A 25,777-nucleotide genomic window follows, 5' to 3' on the forward strand; every position below is an offset into this window, starting at 1 on the left:
CCTGAAACCATAGAGGAGCTGAGGTTAATCAAACATAGAGAGCTGCTGATTCTCTACTTGGATAACTCAGTGATGACTCATTCTCTAAAAGTGATTCCATCCTAGACTTTTCTTTTTACATTATGTAATACTTGCCAGTAGTGCAGTCGAAGCAAAGCTATCCCTCAAGTTTATATAAAGGTTGAATGACTTTCCTGTTAACTTTGCTATTAGCAAACAGTCCAAAAGCAATGTTGGAATTTATGTTGTTAAGTTGAAACTGTCTATAAAAAATTATAAGTTGTCTCAACTTATATTTTCAAGGAACCGTTTTGCATTGGTTTTTCTTTTTTGAATCCTATGATATTATAAGTACTTTTGTAGGACTTTGTCTTAGGCCTGACTAAGTACAGTACTTGTGTTGTTGTAGGACTTTGTCTTAGGCCTGACTAAGTAATTGTGTTGTTGTAGGACTTTTCTTAGGCCTGACTAAGTACTTGTGTTGTTGTAGGACTTTGTCTTAGGCCTGACTAAGTACCTGTATGTGTGTTGTTGTATGACTTTGACTTAGGCCTGACTAAGTACTTGTGTTGTTGTAGGACTTTGACTTAGGCCTGACTAAGTACTTGTGTTGTTGTAGGACTTTGACTTAGGCCTGACTAAGTACTTGTGTTGTTGTAGGACTTTGTCTTAGGCCTGACTAAGTACTTGTGTTGTTGTAGGACTTTGACTTAGGCCTGACTAAGTACTTGTGTTGTTGTAGGACTTTGACTTAGGCCTGACTAAATACTTGTGTTGTTGTAGGACTTTGTCTTAGGCCTGACTAAATACTTGTCTTGTTGTAGGACTTTGTCTTAGGCCTGACTAAGTACTTGTGTTGTTGTAGGACTTTGTCTTAGACCTTAGTCGTCTGGTAATCCGGAGGTTCACGGTTCGATTCCCGCTCATCCCTGGCAGCGCGTCGAAGTGTCCTTGAGCAAGACCCCTAACTGCTCCTGATGAGCAGGTTGGCACCTTGCATGGTTGCCTCTGCCGTCGGTGTGTGAGTGAATGGGTCAAATATGAGGAACAAATTGTAAAGCGATTTGGATAAAAGCGCTATATACGTGTAAATGCAGCCATTTACCATTTACTTGTGTTGTTGTAGGACTTTGTCTTAGGCCTGTCCGTGCTGCTCAGAGGCTCAGTGACAGAGAAGCTTCGCTGGGCCTTCAACCTCTATGACATCAACAAGGATGGATACGTCACGAAGGAGGTACACACACACACACACACACACACACACACACACACACACACACACACACACACACACACACACACACACGTACGTCTCTTCTTACTCTGTATATAACACCAACACTACAAAGGGACACATTACATGTAAAGTATGCAGATTTTTCATGAGTATTCATGTTATCTTCAGTGTGGAACCCTATAGGCACTATTTTTGCTTGGGAGGGGCTTCCCTCTGGGCCTCCTAACACCATGGGCCAATCCCCGGTATTTCAGTTCAGTTCAGTTCATATTTCATTAAATACATTTTCATTTGTAATTTGTTGCACTGGCATGCTACTTGTATGGGGACATACTGAATACACCTCTCTCTCTCTCTCTCTCTCTCTCTCTCTCTCTCTCTCTCTCTCTCTCTCTCTCGCTCTCTCTCTCTCTCGCTCTCTCTCTCTCTCTTACGCTCTCTCTCTCCCCAGGAAATGATGGCCATAATGACGTCTATCTATGACATGATGGGCAGGTACACTGCTCCCAGTCTGGCAGAAGATGCTCCGTTTGACCACGTGGAGAAATTCTTCAAGGTTGAGGATGAGTTCCTTTTTTGAAGCAGCTACACAAGGAATTAAATAATCAATATATCTTTGTCAACTATCAATTACATAATTACAGTACATAATTTACTTTGATAGTTTGGTATATATTGATATTTCTTTTTTTTTATGAGGCCATCGCCAAGAGCATTGGTAGTCACTATGGACCCTTTTACTGTTTGTAACCAATGATGACGTTTTGGGATCCGAGCGCAACATGGACAACGGAAGTCTCCAGGGACATGGTGGATGAGATCATGTGACGTCTGATGACCTGTCGTGTGTTATGTTACTTTCACCTAGTCATGTGTTTTCATCCAGAATGTCCCTGAAGTCTCTCCCACAGAGAGACAGCAGAGATGCATTAACACATTGGTCGCCATAAACGAGTTACGCCGTTTTTGGCCGCCATGCGTTGAACGCCAACAACGCGTAAGCCGTTTTTTAAATCAATATTTAATTTTTTCGCCATGGCATTCATAATTCATCCAGCCAACCTCCGGTGCTGCAGCGGGACCCTGCATGAGATTGCAATGCCTCAATACCGCCGCCTGGTGGATGGTCGGGCGAGTTACACTCTCAAAACCGGAAGTTGTGATCGGTGCGTCAAGGAAATTCCTCCAGCAGTAATATGGATCGCTTCCATAACGCAATAATCTATATGATTTCGGCGTTTATTGCACCATACAAACCGGAAATAGATCTCGGCGTCAAATAATTGGGATTTTTTTCTTTCAGTCTCATCGGCGAACGGTAAGAGGACAGTAACGTTATTTTCAGCCCGATTGTGCATTTCTTTGTTTGCAAACAGTCTGATCAATATATCAACCCATACTACATAAAGCCATTACTGACGATAAAGGAATTATAGACGACCCCGCCCCCCCTTTCCTCCATGCATGATGAAGCATAATGTATACCGATCATATACATTTGAATTTTTTAATATAGCGTGTATAGGAAAGAAACGGCAATCGATAATCTATCATATGCGTTTGGGCCTATAACTAGCGTTTTTGGAATTACAGCAGAAAAGCGTATAAACATACTTATATTCAAGACGGTATTAACACAACAATGTATGAATGAAAAAATATAACGTTCCCACATCCGGAACGATAGATAATCGATGTTGAATGGGCCATAGTAATGTCAATATAGCAATACAATTTAAAAAGTTATAGCCCTGCAAAGAAGGTAAACATCTCCATAGGGTTATAGTGCTGGCAGACTGGCTATATTGATGGATATAACCCATGGCGGACAATGTGTTAAAGACGAATGATCCTGCTCACTGCAGCAGAGAATGAGGGCTGTGGAGAAACACGAAATGATCTGCCTCTTTCACGATTTGACACCTGGGTCAGGAGTCAGGATACTATGCTAACTGTGGCCTCATGACCGTTACTCTGCTGACTGTGACCATTGATCTTTACTCACCTGTGACCTCTCTCATGACCTTTCCCAGAAGATGGACCGTAACGGAGACGGAGTGGTGACCATCGACGAGTTCATAGAGACGTGCCAGAAGGTACAGTTTATAGGACTGTTTCTCTCTTATAGAACAGTTTATGGGACTGTTTCTCTCTTAAAGAACAGTTTATGGGACTGTTTCTCTCTTATAGAAGTTTATGGGATTGTTTCTCTCTTATATATGTTTATGGGACAGTTTATCTCTTATAGATCAGTTTATAGGACTTGAGCAAGGCACTTTATTTATCCAGGGAAGGTTGTCTGAGCACAATGTTTCAGCAGTGCTTCACACTCACAAAGCTCCACACAATCACAACTCGGAGCTACCCAGTACAACCACTGTCTGACACTGTTGGCCACTGCACACAAACACCGGAGCAGTTGGGAGTTTAGTGCCTTGCTCAAGGATACATTGTTGGTAGGTGTTGGTGGAGGGGAGTCTGAGGTTGGTGGAAGTGTCGACATAAAGCAACAGTTACCCCGACTATGTCATTTGACACATGACACAGTAAGCAAACATTGAAGAGACTCTTGTTGTACCTATGATTGTGTTCTTTGTTGTGTTTCACTCTTTTGTGAACATGAGATATTTTGTGCATGCTGTTAAAAACTGGCGTGTGTAACTTTCACCCCCAGCTAGCTGCCTGTTTATGGATGTGGCCACGTGTTTCTTGACCAGTAACAATGGAGAGCACTGCTAGCTCAGCCCCCAGTGTTCCGGGAACTCTCGTCGTGGGTTGACAGACCAGGTTGACAGAGCGGGTTGACAGAGCAGGTTGACAGAGCGGGTTGACAGAGCGGGTTGACAGAGCGGGTTGACAGAGCGGGTTGACAGAGTGGTTGACAGAGCGGGTTGACAAAGTGGTTGACCGTGGCACATTGTTAAAAAAAATGCATCATATAATATAACAGTCCTGTTAAATGTCCTTGTTTCCTCAACAGGATGAAAACATCATGGCCTCCATGCAGCTCTTTGAGAACGTCATCTAGGACCAGATGGCCTCAACAGACTTTGTTTTCTTCCAGACTCAAAGACAGGATGAACAGGACACAGTAACACGGTTTAAACATGTTGTATCCACAGGGGACGCCTAGTATGCAAGGAGAGGACTATGCAAAACTGATCAAAAACATTCAACATTTGAAAATAAATGCTTGCAAGGGTTTCTTCTAATTATGTTTTTTTTTTTAGTTTTTTAGTTTTTTACACCAACAACTGATTTATCCTGACCAGATGAGCATGCATGTTTGCCTGAGTACATTCTGTAAAGCACATGAGACCAGGAGTCTCTGCCTGAGACAAAGTGCAGTAACTATAAGGGCGTTTTCTCATTAGGAACGGTTGGTCCACTCCATCCTCGCTCCGTCCTCGAGAGCGATAGCCCCCCCTCCACACTCCCCCCTCTGGCCTGCTTACACACTACAATCTCGTTTAGTTCCCAAGCACAATTGAGGAGAGCAACACTCCAATACAGCAGGTGGCGTATGCACCTAGTTGGTTTGCTATAGCTGGCGTTTCAACCCTTCTTGCTCTTGGATAAAGCATTTGGGGATCAAATGAGATAGAATGACGTGCTTTACCGGCAGTGCTATCGTCTCTCCCTCTCAGACACACATTCGCCCAACACGCACACGCACACACACAGAGACGGAGAAGTTAAGAGAGCCTTAAGGTGGTATTGAGAGCGCACATTATATCTTATGATAAGATATGATAAGATATAATGTGCTCTCTCTATACCACCTTAATTAAGGGTGCAGGGCTGCCTGCAGGCTGCTGTCGAGGGAGAGAGAGAGCGCTCCGTTGAATTGCAACACAGTTTCCCTCGTTGGAGCAGGTTTTACAGACTACAATCCCAAACGGACCTAAATAATATTTAAAAATTTAAGTATGAATACAACTCTATTCTGGGCACGCAGGTTAGCACCAACAGAACCACTTGTTACAGCAAGCCTCTTCCGTGTTTTGGTACAGTTTGTTTGCACATCTGGGATCTGGGAACTGAGCGTTCTCATCACACACATTTTGGGGCGATCGTACTCGGATTCGACCCCGGATGCCTAGTGGGAAAGCCCCCTAAGAGGTTTGAAAAAGTAATTATAAGAGGTTTGAAAAAGTAACTATACAGTGTTTGAAAAAGTAACTATATGAGGTTTGGTAACTATACAAGGTTTGAAAAAGTTACTATATTTGAGGTTTGAAAATGTAACTGAGGTTTGACAAAGTAACTATATGAAGTTTGAAAAAGTAACTATATGAGGTTTGAAAAAGTAACTATGAGGTTTGAAAAAGTAACTATAGGCCTACAGTGTTTGAAAATGTAACTATATGAGGTTTGGTAAATATACAAGGTTTGAAAAAGTAATTATATGAGGTTTTGAAAAGTAACTATAAGAGGTTTTAAACAGAGACAACTTGCAGTAACTATAGGAGGTTTTCATGATCCTGATAATGTGACCCTCTAGAATTCTGTATGGAGTGAACAGAGTTGGAGAAGTTGCTTAAAGTCCCATGAATACTATCCTTCAGCTAAACCCAATGAGCTATTTTGGTTTAGCTCAACTGGTAGCGATTCTGCTGCCTTAGCAGTGGTTTGATACTGGGTCAGTCATACAGGTTCCAATCCAGAGGTGGAAGCTATATCCTTGCTAGCATGAATGACCTGCTACACTAGGGTGACCAAACATTTTCTTTTGCCCGGACATGTCCTCTTTTCACGCCCTGTCCGGGGCGTCAGTTTTTTTGTATAAATTCATGAAAATGTCTGGGTTTCATTGTTTTTCACGGGACAAATAAGCATGTAGTTAAATTGACTGGCACGTTGCACCGAATACTATGGTACTCTGTTGTGTGTGTGACGTATTCCCAGAGAAGACTGCTTTCAGTGCTTTGTGGGCGGCACTACTGCGCTCACACACAAACAGGAGTTTGATTGATTGATTGATTGATTGATTGATTGATTGATTGAAAACTTTTATTAACAGATTGCAGAATGCGTACAGTACAGTACAGCTCAATACACACAATTGTTAAGGGGATGCAGACCAGAGAAAGACTTTCGTCTTGTTTACATCAGGGTCCCCCTGGAGGACATGGACCGATCGTTCCAGCATTGATTCTGCTCACAATGCCAAAGCGAATGTACATTACAGATGTCACACCATGTTACCTGTTACCTGTTTATTGCACAATGTTTTTTTTTTATTGGATTCTATTATATGTTGTACCACTGTATTGCACATCGTCGCGGGCAAGACCACCCGCATTTCATTGTATACTTGTATGCCGTGACAATTAAAACTCTTGACTTGACTTGACTCTTGAACTGCAGAGAAAATTCCCAATTTACCGTCCCGGTTGAGACAAATGAGAGGCGGAGTGCAACGCATGCAAAGCTTGACCATATGTTTCTGTGTCTAATAAAGGTGCCGGAGATCTCAAAGCTCACATGGACACATTAAAATAAAACATAAAAAAATAACATTTTAAAAACATTAAAAATAAAGCTGTGCGAGGCGAGAGTTTGATGGCAAAGTTGACGGAATTGATTGAAGTATGCAGCTATACAGCGAGAGAAAGATGACTCAAAAGTATGTTTTGGTTTGATTTATGATGATATAAGATGATGATACAAGCATTCTAAGGATTACGTGTGTATATAAATTAGTTTTGTACACTAATTGCAAGTTATGCAAATGTAAACAAATCCGAAACTGCATAGTGCACTTTATTATGAGTTACTAACTTACTTTATTAATTTGTATCTTTGTGAGGTTACTGTTTTATAATTTACATTACATTGAAAAGATACAAATATATATATTTTTTTAAATCTTCTGATACAGAAGAGGTATTATTTAGAACATTAATTCATATTTGTTTTGTTATTTTGTCCAGTAAAACTTGAAAAGAGCTATTATTTTGTTATAGATTGATTTTTAAGTTATTTTCTTGAGATTTGTCAGATAGATTACTTTAGGCATAATAAAGCATGTTGAGTAACTTTGGTTATAGAGAGCTATTATTTTGTTATAGATTGATTTTTAAGTAATTTTCTTGAGATTTGTCAGATAGATTACTTTAGGCATAATAAAGCATGTTGAGTAACTTTGGTTATAGAGAGATATTATTTTGTTATATAAAATAATATAAATAATAATTGTCTATCCACACAGAGGAGGCATACTTTAAATATATAAAAGTTATAAGGCATCTTTGAGTAAACTTTGAGTATCATTTAAGTATCTTGAGGCTGGGGGCAGTGTCTTCTTTTTTGGAAATCACAGTATGGTCACCCTATGCTACACTTGCAGTCAGAACTCTGTTGCTGGGCCCCTTGATAAGAGAGTGGGGTAGAAAACATTCCTAATCAAATAAAAATGACTGCAATAACCACCTGCAGCAGATCCTTCATGTGAATGTGAATGAGTTTTTATTAGAATATTTTTCACTTGCCAATTTGCTTTAAAAAACATTGATGACCTCTAGTCTAGAGGAACAAGCAGACCCCATGACCTTTCCTCTAGCACCGCCATCAGGCCAAACATTTTCAAAGGAGTGCAAATCCTGAGCTGTTAGTTATACCGTCATTATACCCAAGGATGCAGCTCCTTATGGAGAACAAATTTGCCATAAGGATCTATGAAGTTTGATTTAGACTTTTGTATGGCTTTTCCCCCCTACTCCTCCTAAAATGATCACCCGATTGTCTCAAAACTTGCTGTTTGTCGTCATGGTGAAGTTAATTTCACAGCTTGTCCGATCATCATGACATTTGAGATGTATTGTCCCTTTGTGATATCATACTGATGTGATCAATTTGAAAGTGATACATAAAACAATATGGTGAAAAACAACCCCCCCTAAGTCATCCACTAGATTCTCACTAAACTTTGTGTGGCATCTAGTGACTGACATTTTTTTTTATGTATGAAAAATAAAGTTAGTAGGACAAACTGCTGTCATTGAGGACAGGGGCGTCCATTTGGTATGGCAAGGTATGGCACTCGCCATACCTTGGCAAATAAAAATGTAAAAAAAAAAAAAAAATTACAATTTTTTATGTTGATTTAGAATTCGAATGTCAACATTATGAACGAAGCTTCGAACTATTCGGTACAGCCCTAGCATGTTTTGATATTGTCAATTATCTCACTTTTACTAGGTGACTTTTGCTGTGACTAACTGAAATATGCCCAAAAAAAAAGAAAATGGACATAGGGACGTTTCTTTATCAAAGGGCAGCAGAGACAAGTGATACAGGGACACAGGTAAGGTCTGGCTTAGTGATTATAATAGTGCAGTTCAGCATTCAGTAACCCATACTTTTTGTGAATGTGTTTTTGATACTACATTCTGTTGAACACACACCTCAAAACCGTACCTAAGGAAAATTGGCTCAATTGCAAGAAAAGTAATAGACAGTTATGATATTACATTCTGCATAATTCGTATGCAAAATATTGTGGTTCCCTGCTTTAGTCTGTTGACACATTTCTATACTAAAAATGCTTGTGTAGTCCTGTGTCATACCTAAATGTCATATAACTGAATTGTATAGAAACAACTCAACAAAAGTGACTATTGCACAACTGATTTGACAAAAAAAATCCACCAAGGGGGGGAAACACCCCCTTCACCCCCCCTCCCCCCCCCACGCCCTCCCTTCTCGCCATACCTTGCCTTTTAGTGAATGGACGCCACTGATTGAGGATTTGCGGGTGTTTCAGAGATATACCCTTTTGCTGTCAGCCACTGACAGCACAATGAGATACCCACTGAAATATTGTCTCGCTTCACTCACCTTGACCATTGGACTTGATCCATAACTAGGAAAACTGGCAGGAATACACGTGTTTGGTCTCAACAGTAGCATTGTTGACATTTACAAAAAACTGGACCATTTCTAAATGTACCTGTTCAATATCTTCAAACAGCAGTAGTCTATTTCATATTCATTGTTAACCCTTTCACTGCCGCACTACCAAACGGTTAACCCTTTCACTGCAACAATACAGAAGGTTAACCCTTTCACTGCCACATGACAAATGGTTAACCCTTTCACTACCACACTACAGAAGGTTAACCCTTTACTATCACACTACAGACGGTAAACCCTTTCACTACCACACTACAGAAGGTTAAACCTTTACTATCACACTACAGACGGTTAACCTTTCACTACCACACTACAGGGTTAACCTTCTGTAGTGTGATAGTAAAGGGTTAACCTTCTGTAGTGTGGTAGTGAAAGGGTTAACGGAAGCCCACCTTTACGTCAACACACCAGGCCAATATTTCTCACTTGAGTTTAAACATTTCCCGCCTCCTAGAGTGAAGCTGCGTTGCTCTCGCTCCATTCACCTTGTTTCTGTGCATGGAGACATCTCCAAAGTTTGCTTCATTGCCTGTTTGAATGCTCTTTAAAGGAACATGCCGACATTATAGGATATGCGCTTAAATGTGACGTATTTTTGGTCAACGGCGCAACTAGGCTAGTGGTCTGTATTCGCTTCCATTAATTTGTGCTAAGCTAGGCTAGCTGGCAACCGGATAGCTTTCTACTGAACGCACAGAGAGGAAATTGGTATCTATCTTCTTGTCTGACTCTGGAGAAGACGGTAGGCACATTTCCCATAATGTTGGCGTGTTTCTTTAAGTAAAGAAACTCCTGTTTGACCAAGTTGTCTGTTGCTGCACTTTGTCTTTGTTGGGGTTTTGCTTTTATCATGATCACCTGGTAAAATGTATTTGGGATGGAATGGGGGAACGGTCTTCCCCTGTCACCAAGGGGTTAATGTGTAGGATTGTTTCTTACTGTAATATACTGTAAAGAAAGCATCTTTGTTTATATTGTGTAAAAGTCACTGTTGTCATTGTAAATGACTGACTTGATAGTGACCTATTAAAATAAACGTCCACCTACTGTACGTGAACTCATGTTGCTTACTACACTACATGACCTACTGTACGTGAACTCATGTTGCTCACTACCCTACATGACCTACTGTACATGAACTCATGTTGCTCACTACCCTACATGACCTACTGTACATGTACTCATGTTGTCCACTACCCTACATGACCTACTGTACGTGAACTCATGTTGTCCACTACCCTACATGACCTACTGTACGTGAACTCATGTTGCTCACTACCCTACATGACCTACTGTACGTGAACTCATGTTGCTCACTACACTACATGACCTACTGTACATGAACTCATGTTGTCCACTACACTACATGACCTACTGTACATGTACTCATGTTGTCCACTACCCTAGATGACCTACTGTACATGAACTCATGTTGCTCACTACCCTACATGACCTACTGTACATGAACTCATGTTGCTCACTACACTACATGACCTACTGTACATGAACTCATGTTGCTCACTACACTACATGACCTACTGTACATGAACTCATGTTGCTCACTACACTACATGACCTACTGTACATGAACTCATGTTGCTTACTACACTACATGACCTACTGTACATGAACTCATGTTGCTTACTACACTACATGACCTACTGTATGTGAACTCATGTTGCTCACTACACTACATGACATACTGTATGTGAACTCATGTTGCTCACTACCCTACATGACCTACTGTACATGAACTCATGTTGCTCACTACACTACATGACCTACTGTACGTGAACTCATGTTGCTTACTACACTACATGACCTACTGTACGTGAACTCATGTTGCTCACTACCCTACATGACCTACTGTACGTGAACTCATGTTGCTCACTACCCTACATGACCTACTGTACGTGAACTCATGTTGCTCACTACACTACATGACCTACTGTACATGAACTCATGTTGTCCACTACACTACATGACCTACTGTACTATGTTTGGGAATAGCACTGCACAAGACCGTAGCAGACTACAAAGAGTGACACGTTCAGCCGAACGCACAATTGGAGGGGGGCTTCCCACCCTCCAGAACATTTACAACAAGCGGTGCAAGGGGAAGGCTAAGAGAATTATTACGGACTCGAGCCACCCGAACAACTGCCTCTTTGAACTGCTGCGGTCAGGCAAGCGATACCGGAGTCTTAAGACGAGCACAGAAAGACTCAGAAGAAGCTTCTATCCCTAGGCCATCAGGCTGCTAAACGAACAATAATCACTATGCAACAACCATCAAATGCACACAGCACACACACCCACACGCACACACTCACTCAAACAAACAACACACTGCAGCACCCACTCTCCACACTTTAGATCACACAAACACACTTACACTTTATATTTATTGATAAAGGATTTGCACTACAACTCGTACACCTACTGTGAATTGTACCTAAATTGCACCTCGTCCCATTTCTCCATTTCTGCCTTGCACTATATAGTATTGTATATTAGTACACTGCACAGTATTGTATATTGTATGGTAACTACGTCTATTCTGCATCGAACATTGTACATGTGTCTAAACTGAACACTGTGACCTCATTTTTTTTTTTACTTCTAATTTTACTATGTTATTTTATTTCATACTTATCTTGTCTTGCACAGTCTCTGGAGCGCAACAGTAAGAAGCATTTTGTATAAAAGTATTCTGTACTTCTGTATGACAACTATTAAAGAAACTTGAAACTTGAAACTTGTACTCATGTTGTCCACTACCCTAGATGACCTACTGTACATTAACTCATGTTGCTCACTACCCTACATGACCTACTGTACATGAACTCATGTTGCTCACTACACTACATGACCTACTGTACATTAACTCATGTTGCTCACTACACTACATGACCTACTGTACATGAACTCATGTTGCTCACTACACTACATGACCTACTGTACATGAACTCATGTTGCTCACTACACTACATGACCTACTGTACATGAACTCATGTTGCTTACTACACTACATGACCTACTGTATGTGAACTCATGTTGCTCACTACACTACATGACCTACTGTATGTGAACTCATGTTGCTCACTACCCTACATGACCTACTGTACATGAACTCATGTTGCTTACTACACTATATGACCTACTGTACATCTAGGTACTCGTGTTACCCACTACACTACACAGCCTACTGTACATCTAGGTCAGCGGTTCTCAAACTACGGGTTGCGACCCAAAGTGGGGTCGTGGATAGGTGACAGTGCATTGGCAAGTATAGTTTCATAAATGTGTATTGATAACATAGTGCTGTAATAAAATGTTCTAATAAATATGCATGATCAAGTTCAACAACGTGCGCTTTTATTTTGATATTCCTTAATTCCACGTTAAAATTACGCGATACATTAAGTGTGGGGTCGCCAAAAGAAATCCTAAATAAAATGGGGTCGTGGTTTAAAAAAGTTTGAGAACCCCTGATCTAGGTACTTGTGTTGTCCACTACACTACGTGGCCTAAGCTACTGTAAAGACACCAAAAACTCAGTAAAACAATTTATGTGCAGATGTTCATTCAAACATGTTTATCTTGAACTGGCAAATTTTTTGACCATTTATCTACTTTACCATCATAATGGTCTTGCTTTGTGTGAAAGAAGTAAGAAAGGCCTCGTCCAAACAGAAGCCTCTCCGAAATATGCCAGTTGTGTTTAATGATTTGAAAGCCCGGGTTAAAAACAGTAACAGTGGCTTTGTGCGTGTGCATGCATGTCAATGACCATGGCCTTTCACACTGGGGCAGACAAACAGGTTTCTCAGGGTCACTGAGACAGAGACAGACACACACAGACACTAGGAGGAGAAGCAGTGGTGAAGAGGTGGATCTGGGATTTGAAAACCCAGTTGCACAGAATCTGTTGTGTTGAAGCGTCACCCAAGATGGAACCTACCGTGGCTTGTAGTAACAGGCCCGTCTGGGCCAACCGTGTGGAGTTTCTCCTGGCATCTGTAGGCTATGCTGTCGGACTAGGAAACGTCTGGCGCTTTCCCTATATCTGCTATAGAAGTGGTGGAGGTAACGTGTCCTGTGCCAGTTACTCTTAAAAGTGATTTCAATAATGTGCCAGTTACACTTTAAAGTGATTTCAATAATGTGCCAGTTACACTTTGTAACTGGCACATTATTGAAATCACTTTAAAATGTAACTGGTACATTATTGAAACAGCTTTAATAATGTATATGGCACAAGTGTACTGTAACTGGCACATTATTGAAATAAGTTGAAAGTGTAACTGGCACATCATGTCAATGTGCCAATTACACTTTAAAGTGATTTCAATAATGTGCCATATACATTATTAAAGCTGTTTCAATAATGTACCAGTTACACTTTAAAGTGATTTCAATAATGTGCCAGTTACACTTTAAAGTGAGTTAAATAATGTGCCATATACATTATTAAAGCTGTTTCAATAATGTACCAGTTACACTTTAAAGTGATTTCAGTCATCTTTTATTTGACCAGGAAAAGGTCTAAAATTAGTGCATCATTATTACGCAACTAAACAGTCAAATTAAATGTTTTATTTATATGCCTGACATTTGAAAAAAAGTTACAAAATTATAATATTATAAAATGCATTACTACTCTCTCTCTCACTCTCTCTCTCCCTCCATCCACCCTCTCTCTCCCTCCACCCACCCTTCCTCCCCCCTCTCTCTCTCTCTCTCACTCTCTCTCTCCCTCCATCCACCCTCTCTCTCCCTCCACCCACCCTTCCTCCCCCCTCTCTCTCTCTCTCTCTCTCTCTCTCTCTCTCTCTCTCTCTCCCCCTCTCTCTCTCTCTCTCTCTCTCTCCAGGTGCTTTCTTTGTGCCGTACATCATAATGATGTGTCTGTGTGCGGTCCCTCTGGTGTTCTTGGAGTTCACAGTGGGCCAGTACACCAGGCTGGGGCCGCTGCAGGCCATGCTGATGTGCTGCCCTCTGATGAAGGGTGGGTCAGTCTGTCCAAACCAAAGACATTAAAGTAGTAATCTCCATCTTTATAGAAATAAATGTCAATTTTCCCACTCTATAATAATAATATATAATAATAATAAATTGTTAGTTGATATAAGACAATAGTGATTCTACCTATACCCAGTTTACATTTGCTGTTCTTGGCCGTTGTAAACACTGGTGTCTGGTAGGACATTCCCGGGAAAATCCGGCACACAGGAAGTGATACGTTTTACATCACCAGCAGTGACAGCAGTTTATTGGGAATGAATAGAAGACTAACTCAGTATTTAGCATGAATTTACAAGATGGAAAGCAAATCAATACAGCAATGATTGCATATTACCAATAGATGTTGCCTAAACAAACAAAAAGGAAGATCTTGTGGATTACAACTTTAAAGGGTTAATTCAGATTTTTGGAACCCTAGCTCTATTTCTTACTTACCAATGATGTTGTTGATTGGTAAAGTTCTATCTCAGCACAATCCATGTTGATCCTCATACTAGCTCTGGATAGTTAGCCACAAACCAATACAAAGTCAATGGGGTCAAGCTCATGGATTGTACTGAGAAAGAACTCTACCAAATAACATAATTTGCAAAAATCAGGACTGTCCCAAATTCAGAATTCAGTTTTCTCCCCAGTTGGAGTTTTCTAGGATACAAATGTTTTGGAAAATCCAATATTATGGACATGGTAGTGCTGTCAAACGATTAAAATATTTAACTCGATTAATCGCATGATTGTCCATAGTTAACTCGCGATTAATTAATTAATGAATTAATTAGTTTTGGCGCCCCCCTCTATATCTGCAACCATTATTTGTACATAAAATAAATTCTAACATAAGGGAAAATGAGCCAAAAATCTAAAACGGTCGGTCGGTCTGAGCCTCAGCTTTAGGTGTTCACAGTCAGAACATGCTAGAGCGCTGTGCATTGATGGGTATCGGTCAAGTGTTTATAGAATTGAGCGTTGAGGAAAGAAAGACTAACGTTAGAGAACTATGAAGAGGCAAAAGCCATAAAAAAAAAAATTACAAAAAAAAAAAATTACAGTGGTGAATCTCGCCTAGGGCGCCAAATGTGCTAGGTCCGCCCCTGCACACACACACACACACACTTCAGAAACAAACATAGTATCATTGAGAGCATCAATAATACACCTGAGTGAAGTCTAGTAAAAAAAAAAAAAAAAAAAAATCTTTTTTTTAGTTAATCTTGAGTTAAAAAAAATTAGTGGCATTAATAGAATCGGGAGTTAACGCGTTAATATCGCGTTAACTTTGACAGCCTTAGGACATGGGTGGTCCTGTTGGCAAAGCTGTAGATGGAGGAACGAGTACAGTATGTGTAACACAATCTTGTGTTGATTGGACTTCCAGTGTACAAGTTATGGATCTTAACAATTAGAAATTTTCACTTTTGATTGTAGCGCCATCATCAGGCCAATTGGTGTGATATTTGCACTAATATTTATCACAGTGTCAAAGTGCATGTCTCTATCATGTTGTGGCAAAAGTGTTTTTTGGGATGGATGGACCCACTGCAGCTAAACAAGTAAACATGATGGGGAGGAGACCACCTGATGCTACAATGAGAAACCTTTATTCAAGCCTGAGAAGATGCACTCAAAATAGTAACATTTCAAATTATATAAAAGGTTGGACCTTTTCAATCTTGAGCAGTGAACCTCAGGTAACATTTTCCACCAAAAGTTAATATAGAATGTTTTGGAATATGTTTAGAAATTAATCATTTAGTTTTGTCCTCTGTATCCAGGAGTAGGCCTGACCACCGTAGTGCTGTCATTCATCATCTGTTCCTACAACAACACAGTGTTGACCTGGACCCTCTACTACCTATTCAGGTAATAATAATAATAATAATAATACATCAGAGTTATGTAGCGCTTTTCCAAATGCTCAAATATGCTTAAAGGCCCACTTGCAGGTTGTATTTTTGTTCAATAAACAATGTGGACTAGGCCAAATGTGACTTTCATGAAGAGGGAAAATGTCAAGTTAGACCGCGCTCTCAAGATTCGACACTGGGTGCTGAAATCCCATTAAGTATTATATAAAAAAGAAGCAGTGAAGCTAGACCAGCACTCTCAGGTTCAAGTATTTAATGGCAGCCTGAAACAAACATGTTTCGGAATTACATATTCCTTCGTCAGTGTTATAGCTTGCAAGCTATAAATTGACCCAGTTTTAGCGTTTTTATCAAACATTTTGTCCGCCCATCCACAACCACTACGCACGTCCATATTTTATTCCATGTTTCATAGTGTGCGTGTGTCAGCGAAATGATGACGTCACACCAGGTATCAGGGCAGCATGGGCGCTGAGAATCACACGCAGGTAGTGGCAGGAAGCAAAGAGCCTTCTTGTTACTACTAGCTGAGGAATCTGTGGCTAGTATCTGTTTCACCTAACACTCCGTGATCATAGCCATTTATCTCTAAAGCTAACCACTATTTGTAAAAGCCACAACCACGTTACCATATTTGTAAATACTAATGTAAATCATTGTGTCGTTGTACATATTGTGTATAGTTTATAACGTTAGTAGTTAGCTAGCTTGCTAGCTGGCATTCTCGAAACTCCTAACTCCTGTATACATTTGTCCTCACAAACAAAGTATTCTGCCAGGGAACTTATGGACACGACAGTAGTAATAGTTATAAGGTGTTTGAGCTTGTAACGTTAACGTTAGTTAGCTATCGTGGTAGCACCACGTGGTAGCACCGAGTGCATCAAAGTCACAAAAGGGGCTACTATCGTATCAACATGCCGTGACGTGTAGCTAGCTAGCTTGCTAGCCAGCATGATGCGTGCAGTGCTTTGCCCCACAGGTCTGAGAAGAGGACCTGCACATTTTACCCGTTCCCGAAACTCCTCTACATGCCCCGATTTAAAATGGTTCACGACAGCGGTCAGGTGGCGTAACGGAGATTGGGTTCGTCACCAAACCCCGGAGCGGCTAGATTCGCCTGTTTGAATCCAGCTCACAGCTCCGGGGTTGTCACCAGCTTGGCTGGCCGTTCACACTAATACAATTGGCAGTATTAGAGGGTGGGAGAAGCTGGCGGGGTGGGTCCTGGTCGTTGTAAACAGCGACTCCTACAGTTCGGTCGGGGCGCCTGCTAAGCGCGGATAGGACTTGAGTGGGATAGTGTGATCCTTCCACACGCTACGCCCTCTCAATGAGAATCCGCGCTGCCAGGTGAAAAGAAGCGGTTGATTGGCTGGACGTGTGTCGGAGTAAGCACGTGATAGCCTCCACTCTCCCAGACCGACTGTGGGGGGTAAGTGCGCAGCGACCAGGAAGGGGATTGGGAATTGGCATAACGACTAACATTGGGATGGGAGAAAATCGGAGGAAAATGGAGGGGGAAAAAGATTTAAAAAAAAAATGGTTCACGACAGCAGACATAATGCCAACGTTAACGTTAGCTAGCTAGCTTGGTACTATGACCCGTGACGGGGATAAGGCGACAGCCAATAGCGCTGCGTACTGAACAACAGGCTGTCTAGTGGTAAATGTAGTTCTTTTTTTACCACATTAAAAACCTTATAACTACCTTTGTTTCAACCAAAAATGCAGTAGTAGCTGGTCCATCAAAGTCTCTCCGACGATTAAACCCATTTTCGTCTTGTAAGGCGTCCATTTTGCATCAAGGAAATGGCTTTCCGCGCTAGTGTAGTGTATGAGAGGTAGGGAAAAGTTACCTGCAGTGACGTCACGGCACTGATAGCGTCTGATAAGCTTTTTTCATTGGCTCCATACATGTTATTCGTGCGTGGACATTTTTAACCCTTTCTGAGTGGAATTTCCGGCATCAAATGGAAAAAAATAAATAATGAAATTAGATACCAATGATGTAAATACTACACATAATTGAAGACTAGGGTTTAACCACATGTTCACATGTATTACTATCCAACTTGTTCTGCTTATTTAGTATTATTCAAGTACCCCAGTAGAACCACCTCATACTACTTATTCTATCCAGTAGAACTACCTCATGTTACTTATTCTATTCAGTATAACTACCTCTTGCTACTTATTATATTCAATATATATTTATATTGATGTGGGGTCCTGTTGTCATTGTACCATGTGTCTGTTGTACTGTGTGTCTGTTTGAGGTTTTGTTGTCATTGATTGCACCACATGTGTCTTACTTGTTTCTGGGCAGGAATGTCGTCTATTCTATTCACCCATCCACTTTAAAATTAGAAGTTTGTTTGTTTACCTACCAAAGTGTCATGTACTGACCTCAGGTAGAATTGAGGTTACAAATCAGCTGTGACTTTGTAAACAACGATTATGAAATTACCAATCAGGGCAAGAAAGCAGATGCTGGATACAAGTTGAAAGTCAATGGCTTCAGGTTCTCAGACGATTTATTCAGCAGGGCATCAGCGGTAGAATACAGCAAATTCACAGGATACAAAAGAATCTCTCAGTGACACGGACAGCTTGGGTCTGTAGTCTGTTCTAATGTTTAGTATTTAAACACTTTCTCGACCCCCGTACCTGGTACTGGAGTCGACTGGTCCACATAGCATAATGACAATACATTTATTTGATCACAAAGGCTGACTTTCGTTCTAGACATTAACATGGTAATTCACTCATTCTGGCTCCTGGGTGGTGAGATAGTGTGTGGGTGTGTGTGTGTCAACTTAATCAGGTTTGCAAAGGTCAAGCCAAACTGTGGTCAACTAGCCATTCTGAATAATGCTATAATACTGTTGAAATAACTATTACTAATCAATCAAAAATACACTATAATATCAAATCTATTGGCCATATGAACATAAATTGTTACTTCAGAATCTATACCAGCATTTGGCTATAGACAGTGTAACTGAGGGGTACAATTCCCTGACTGTATTAATCAAGTATTGATATCATTAAATCACTACCGTCTTGTACATTACTGGCCAATACCGTACAAAGGTATATTAGATTAGAACACTTCCACAATAACACGGTTTCCACACAAATACTAATTTAGAATATTTATTACATCAAAAGATATTGTTACATTACTTAGATTGCGCTTATAAGGGAAAGAATGTACGTAAGTAATCAATATGGAATGTTAGGAATTAGATCTGTGGTACTCTGGGAAGGGGGGGTGTACTACCGGTTGTAAGCCAGCAGGGGGGGGCAATGCTCTATGAAAGTCAATGGTCCACGGAGCTCCAGCAAGGCACCTGGAGACGGTGTGTTACTCCCTGAGTCAGCGGGGAGAGGCAGCCTGGTCCCAGGGTGCGCTCCGCGTAGGTGAAAGCCGTGGAGCCTCTGGTACGACAGAGACGGGCTCGAGTGTGGTGTCCTCACGAACAGGTGTAGATCCCACCGTAGCAGTGGGGTAGGCGGTTCTCTGCTCCAGCAGCTTGGTCAAAGCAATGAAGAATAATAATCCTTGCCGGAAAGTGGCACTGCTGGCGGGGTGTAAATCCTCCGTGGTGCGCGGTGGGTCACGGTTGAACTTGGCGTTACTACTATCCTATTAGCACGCGCCGCGGCAATTAAGTGCTCTATGTAGACGCACAATTACCCACTTCACGTGGTCTTTGACTCGTAATGAAGGTTTACTAATAAATAGAGAACGATACATTAAACGAACGTATTAGGATAACACGAGACTCTATCTTGGGGCAATGCGAGCCCTGCTCTGCCCACGTTGCGTAGTGGGTGAGACGTTGCTTGGATAACTGGAACTGAACGAGACTGAACGGGACAAGGGACTAAGAGGCTAAGAGGAATTCTACATTTCTTGCACCCTATTTATGTGCACGGTGAACAAATAGTACCATTCGTATTTCAGTAGCCGTATTCATGGGCAGAAGCTGGGCATGTACAGACATATCTCGTCGGTACCTTTGAAGTCAGCTCTAGGGGGTAAGGCACTGGCGCCAGGGGATCGCTTCCAATAGGAGAACGAATATTATGGTCTGTCCTGTAGACTAAAGGGATATTCAGTGTATATTGTACAAAGAATATACAAGGGATATCAAACGATATACAAATATTATACATGGGATCTCAGGCAATAAATATATATATTCGGTTTAATCTGACCCTTTGTAACAGCCGCCCCCTAATTAGTCCCACCTAATTAGCTAAGCAGAGACAGATTAACCGCACTGTCCACTACTCAATGTCTGTGAGGGGTCGGGCAGTTCACAAAGTCAGGGGTCATGGTCGTCATTAGGCGAGTCGGGGAGCCTTGGCGACTCTTATCAGCCTCGCCATGGGTCGGTTGTAGATCCGCCCTTGGCCGAGCGCTTCTGCCACTCTGACCTTTCCGTCGGCACCGGTGGTCACTTTGCTTACGCGGCCGGCCGGCCACGCAGCTCGGGGTGGTGACTGGTCTATGGTCATGACGACTGGACGGGATGAAGGGGGGCTTAGGAGGAAGCGGGCCTGAGACTGCTTTGATCTGTGCTTGGCTGTGCTTTCTCCTCCTCTGTCTGTTTCTCTTGTTCGCTCTGTACCCCGTGTGAGGAGGGGCCGGTCCCGGCCGCCCCGTCAAGGAGTCGCTTGGGGTGCTGGGTTCGAGGTCAGCTACGTCTGGAGCGCAGCTGAGGGGGGTGGAGTTCCGAACTCCCTCTGGTACCCACGGTTCTCTCACGGGCCTCTCGCTTAATGTCAATAGCCTCTGCTGTACGGGGGAGAGGCCGGTGTCGCTCGCCTCTGTGTGTAGGCAGCTTGTAGACGTGGGTTGACTGTCAAGTCCGTAGAGGAAAGATAAAGGAAAGATAAAGGGGGCCTTGGAGCGTCCATCCCAGTCGGGTCTGAACCGCGACTGGGCATCCTTTGGGTCCGACGTGGGCCGCCTCAATTGGGAGAATGAGGTCCGCGTGGTCGGAGCCGATGAGCAGGGTCGGTGTGGCGCCGTCGATAAGCGGTATAGGTAGTTGATGTAGGTGCCCATACTTAGCCATCAGCTGTGGGATGGGGTAGGTGTACTGCGACAGGCCTATGTCGTGGCTGGTGAAGACGTTGCTTATACTATACTGCTTCTCGGGCTGGTCCACCGCTGCTATCTCGAAGGAGACCTTTTCACCCTTTATGGTCTTCTGGTCCCTTCTGATGGTGCGTATGGTCATCGTATCTTTGACACCTTGCAGGCCCAACTGGGCTGCTGCGGAAGCGAGGAGGAGAGTCTTTTCGGACCCATCGTCCAGGACGGCGTAAGTGTCCAGGACCTTGTCCTCGTGGCTCAGGAGCACTCTGACCACTTTGAGGAGCACACGGGGGGTCCCGCTGTGCTGGTCAATGTGGAGCACTCCTGTGGGTGGTGACGTAGACTCTATATGGTACGAGTCGCACCTTGACTCCCAGTGTCTGCCGTAGCAGTCGGGACACCAGGGAGCGGTCTGGTGGAACTTTGGTTCTGGTGCCACCGCCTCGGCATGGTACATTACCGCGACGGGCCCACTCTGTTGTCCTGGCTGACGCCTGTTGATGTCATGCAGGACCTCCAAGTGGGTGCCACCGCACCTGCTGCACTTCTTTTTCAAGCGGCACTCAGCTGCTAGGTGGCTGTGCGCGCAGCGGAAGCAGCGGCGGTGGTCCTTGACCCACTGGCTCACATCATCCGTGGTCAGCTTCTTGAAATCTTCGCACTGGTAGAGCCGATGTTCTCCCTCACAGTACTGGCACTCAATCTTCCACTGGTCCTCTTTCGTCGAGGGGGTGTTGTGGTTCTGGTGCTGCGGTACTGATTCGGCTTGGTGCATAACAGTCACCGATCTTCGGCCATCGTTTACTCTCCTAGGTCCCTCTCTGGAGCTTGGTGTGCTCCGCACGAACGTATCCAATCGTAGGCTGCTGACTTCTCTCGCCAGGAAGTCGGCCAAGTCTAGGAGGGATGGTTCTGGACCGTTAGGATCACGGTGGTCTCTTTGCCGCCTGAAGCGCTCCTGTCTGGCGGGCGGCAGCTTCTCTAAAATCCTCTCGACGTTAGAGTTGGCGTATAGCTCGTGCATACCCTTTTCTCGTTGCGCTCCCAGCATCCCTACCAGGGACTGTACTTTTATAGACAGGTCGTCTAGTGAGCGATTGTCTGTTGCTGGGGGTAAGCGGTCAATATGCCTTATCTCTTCTATTACGTAATCCCATATACGTCCATATCTCTGGTCCAGCGCTGCTAGAGCCGCTGTGTATGGGGTCGTAGAGGTGGCATAGGCTAGCGCTATATTGTGCGCTCGGGGCACTTTCAGGTGCTGCAGTAATATTGCATACTTGTGGCGTTCATCAGCGACATCCACCATCATTGTCTCTAAGCACATCCGGAGCTCCGTATACTGTGCTCGATTCTCATGGGTGAGGTCTTGAAACGTCGGTGTGCCAATGTATGATGTCATGGATGACTGGCACATCGGTGAGTGTTGGGGGAGAGGCCTCCTAGGCGAGTCTCCTCTTGCGTGTCGTCTTGGGCTGGTACTTGGTGGGTACCGAAGGTCGGGTACCGAAGGTCGGGTACCCAGGTGCTGTTCCTCGGGGCTGACGGTGCGTCAAACTCACCCGTGAGTTGAGTCGGGGGTTTGTAGCGCAGGGCCTCGGGGCTGACTTCTGGGCTGTACTGGACCTCCTGGTCCTGAGTACGTTGCTGCTGGTCGGGGCTGTACTGGGCCTCCTGGGCCAGAGCACGTTGCTGCTGGTCGGCTTGACACTCCTCCTCCTCCTCCTCCTCTCCCTCTGCTAGGACCTGGAGTCTTCTGTTCAGTCTCTCGGCGTGGTCCGGTTCTTCCCGGTTGCTAGGTCTCGTATGGACCGGCCGGGGAGGGGGTTCGGAGACGTGGACAGGATCCTCCTGTTGGCGGGGTCCCGGGTCGCTTCGTCGGGTAGGGGAATGTGTCCTAGACCCATATCTTGACGATCTCTGGGAGCTCCGTGCGGAGTGAGGGGGTGTCGCCATGGCAACCAGTTTGTCCATCAGCTCCGCCTGCAGCCGGTCGCGCTCTGCCTCGCGCCGGGCATGGGCTGCGTCGCGCGCGGCTTCGCGCTGGGCATTGGCGATGTCGCGCTGCGCATTGGCACTGGCCTGCGCAGCGTCGCGCTGTGCGTTGGCGACGTCGCGCTGGGCATTGGCGCTGGCATGGGCGGCGTGGAGCTGTGCATTTGCGACGTCGGCGCGGCTTCTCTCAATGTTCTCTTCTGTCTGGAGGCGTCTGGTCTCCAGTCTTATTCGGTCGTCTTCACTCCTTTGTTGCGCCTGGAAGCGCTCTCGCTCGCCTGCAAAATGTTCGCGCTCGCACGTCTGTTGCGCTTGAAGTCGATCGCGTTCGGTGGAGGCTGCCAGGGTGGCGATGAGTGCTTGCGCCAGCATCTTGTCCGCCTCGCTGGGGGAAGACGCCGTTCGGGGCGATCAGCTCCCGGCAGTACTTGTTGGAGATCCGTTCTCCGGTTGCGTACCGAGGAGATCCGTCTCCTGGGTGCGCGTCTCTTTAGGGTTGTCTTCCTCCCGGGGCTGATCGGGGACTATTTCTTCGGTATTGTCTGGGGGTAAAGTCGTGTCAGTTCCCTCCTGGTCCCCACCGTGGGCTTGGTCAGTTACATTAGAACCCACTAGGGCCTCTGTGGTCGGGGTAACCTGGTTGTTAGGGTCGGACATAATTTTACTTTCTACTTTTTCCGCGTTTAACTTCCCTTTAAAGCTAGGTATTGGACTGACAGAGTATGCCTCTAGATAGGGAGGTGGCTGCCGTCTGCGCTGCGGGCGATCTAGCTTAGGAGAACCGTTTGTGGAGTGTTCGTCATCGGCCATGTCAATATTAATATTATATTAATATTACGCTAATTATTATCTCCGGCTCGAAGGACCAATTGTAACTGAGGGGTACAATTCCCTGACTGTATTAATCAAGTATTGATATCATTAAATCACTACCGTCTTGTACATTACTGGCCAATACCGTACAAAGGTATATTAGATTAGAACACTTCCACAATAACACGGTTTCCACACAAATACTCATTTAGAATATTTATTACATCAAAAGATATTGTTACATTACTTAGATTGCGCTTATAAGGGAAAGAATGTACGTAAGTAATCAATATGGAATGTTAGGAATTAGATCTGTGGTACTCTGGGAAGGGGGGGTGTACTACCGGTTGTAAGCCAGCAGGGGGGGGCAATGCTCTATGAAAGTCAATGGTCCACGGAGCTCCAGCAAGGCACCTGGAGACGGTGTGTTACTCCCTGAGTCAGCGGGGAGAGGCAGCCTGGTCCCAGGGTGCGCTCCGCGTAGGTGAAAGCCGTGGAGCCTCTGGTACGACAGAGACGGGCTCGAGTGTGGTGTCCTCACGAACAGGTGTAGATCCCACCGTAGCAGTGGGGTAGGCGGTTCTCTGCTCCAGCAGCTTGGTCAAAGCAATGAAGAATAATAATCCCTGCCGGAAAGTGGCACTGCTGGCGGGGTGTAAATCCTCCGTGGTGCGCGGTGGGTCACGGTTGAACTTGACGTTACTACTATCCTATTAGCACGCGGCAATTAAGTGCTCTATGTAGACGCACAATTACCCACTTCACGTGGTCTTTGACTCGTAATGAAGGTTTACTAATAAATAGAGAACGATACGTTAAACGAACGTATTAGGATAACACAAGACTCTATCTTGGGGCAATGCGAGCCCTGCTCTGCCCACGTTGCGTAGTGGGTGAGACGTTGCTTGGATAACTGGAACTGAACGAGACTGAACGGGACAAGGGACTAAGAGGCTAAGAGGAATTCTACATTTCTTGCGCCCTATTTATGTGCACGGTGAACAAATAGTACCATTCGTATTTCAGTAGCCGTATTCATGGGCAGAAGCTGGGCATGTACAGACATATCTCGTCGGTACCTTTGAAGTCAGCTCTAGGGGGTAAGGCACTGGCGCCAGGGGATCGCTTCCAATAGGAGAACGAATATTATGGTCTGTCCTGTAGACTAAAGGGATATTCAGTGTATATTGTACAAAGAATATACAAGGGATATCAAACGATATACAAATATTATACATGGGATCTCAGGCAATAAATATATATATTCGGTTTAATCTGACCCTTTGTAACAGACAGTTTCAGCAGAATTTTGTTACTAGGGAACAGTTTGAACCCCAGTTTATTTCCTGTTACTGTAGCTTTGATCCTACAGAGAGAATTGGACAATGTTCCAATTGCATTCCACTGTCAAACATCTCAGCCCAAACAGGAAGTAAACTAACCGGTGCTACCTATACTCGTATTTCTTTTTTAATATTGAATTAATTATATTATATGTTCCCCCCATATTTTTGTCTCTTTTATAAATAAGAACCGAAAAGATGTTGAAAAAAGTTAAATAATTGTATTTCCCAGTGTCTGTGCAGCCTTGTTTATTCACTGTGTCCATGGATGAATGAATGAAAACTTTATTTAACAGATTGCAGAATGGGTACAATACAGTACGGCTCAATACACACAATTGTTAAGGGGATGCAGACCTGAGAAAGACGTTTGTCTTGTTTCCATCAGGGTCCCCCAGGAAACAATGATGAACATAGCCATAAAGGTATGGTTTCCTTACACAGAAAATATTTACCTTGGCTG

The 25,777-nt window shown here is 43.7% G+C and overlaps 2 protein-coding genes across 2 annotated transcripts in view; both read left to right on the forward strand.

The window, feature by feature from the left end:
* Positions 1 to 4,265, forward strand: part of LOC311236610 (calsenilin-like) — a gene marked incomplete at its 3' end in the record, with an annotated part of 88,454 nt that extends 84,189 nt beyond the window's left edge. The window contains exons 5-8 of the mRNA XM_084324303.1: positions 1,127 to 1,234; positions 1,689 to 1,793; positions 3,271 to 3,333; positions 4,218 to 4,265. Of these exons, the coding sequence (XP_084180429.1) occupies positions 1,127 to 1,234; positions 1,689 to 1,793; positions 3,271 to 3,333; positions 4,218 to 4,265 (324 nt within the window). The remainder of the gene's footprint in view (positions 1 to 1,126; positions 1,235 to 1,688; positions 1,794 to 3,270; positions 3,334 to 4,217) is intronic.
* An 8,770-nt stretch (positions 4,266 to 13,035) lies between these two features.
* LOC311236802 (sodium- and chloride-dependent betaine transporter-like) overlaps positions 13,036 to 25,777 on the forward strand; it is a 45,594-nt gene continuing 32,852 nt past the window's right edge. The window contains exons 1-3 of the mRNA XM_084324567.1: positions 13,036 to 13,243; positions 14,031 to 14,165; positions 15,955 to 16,042. Of these exons, the coding sequence (XP_084180693.1) occupies positions 13,108 to 13,243; positions 14,031 to 14,165; positions 15,955 to 16,042 (359 nt within the window). The 5' untranslated portion in view covers positions 13,036 to 13,107. The remainder of the gene's footprint in view (positions 13,244 to 14,030; positions 14,166 to 15,954; positions 16,043 to 25,777) is intronic.

The sequence above is a fragment of the Notolepis coatsorum genome, assembly GCF_963971535.1.
Source record: "Notolepis coatsorum genome assembly, chromosome: 11".
In the NCBI taxonomy this organism is placed as follows: domain Eukaryota; kingdom Metazoa; phylum Chordata; class Actinopteri; order Aulopiformes; family Paralepididae; genus Notolepis; species Notolepis coatsorum.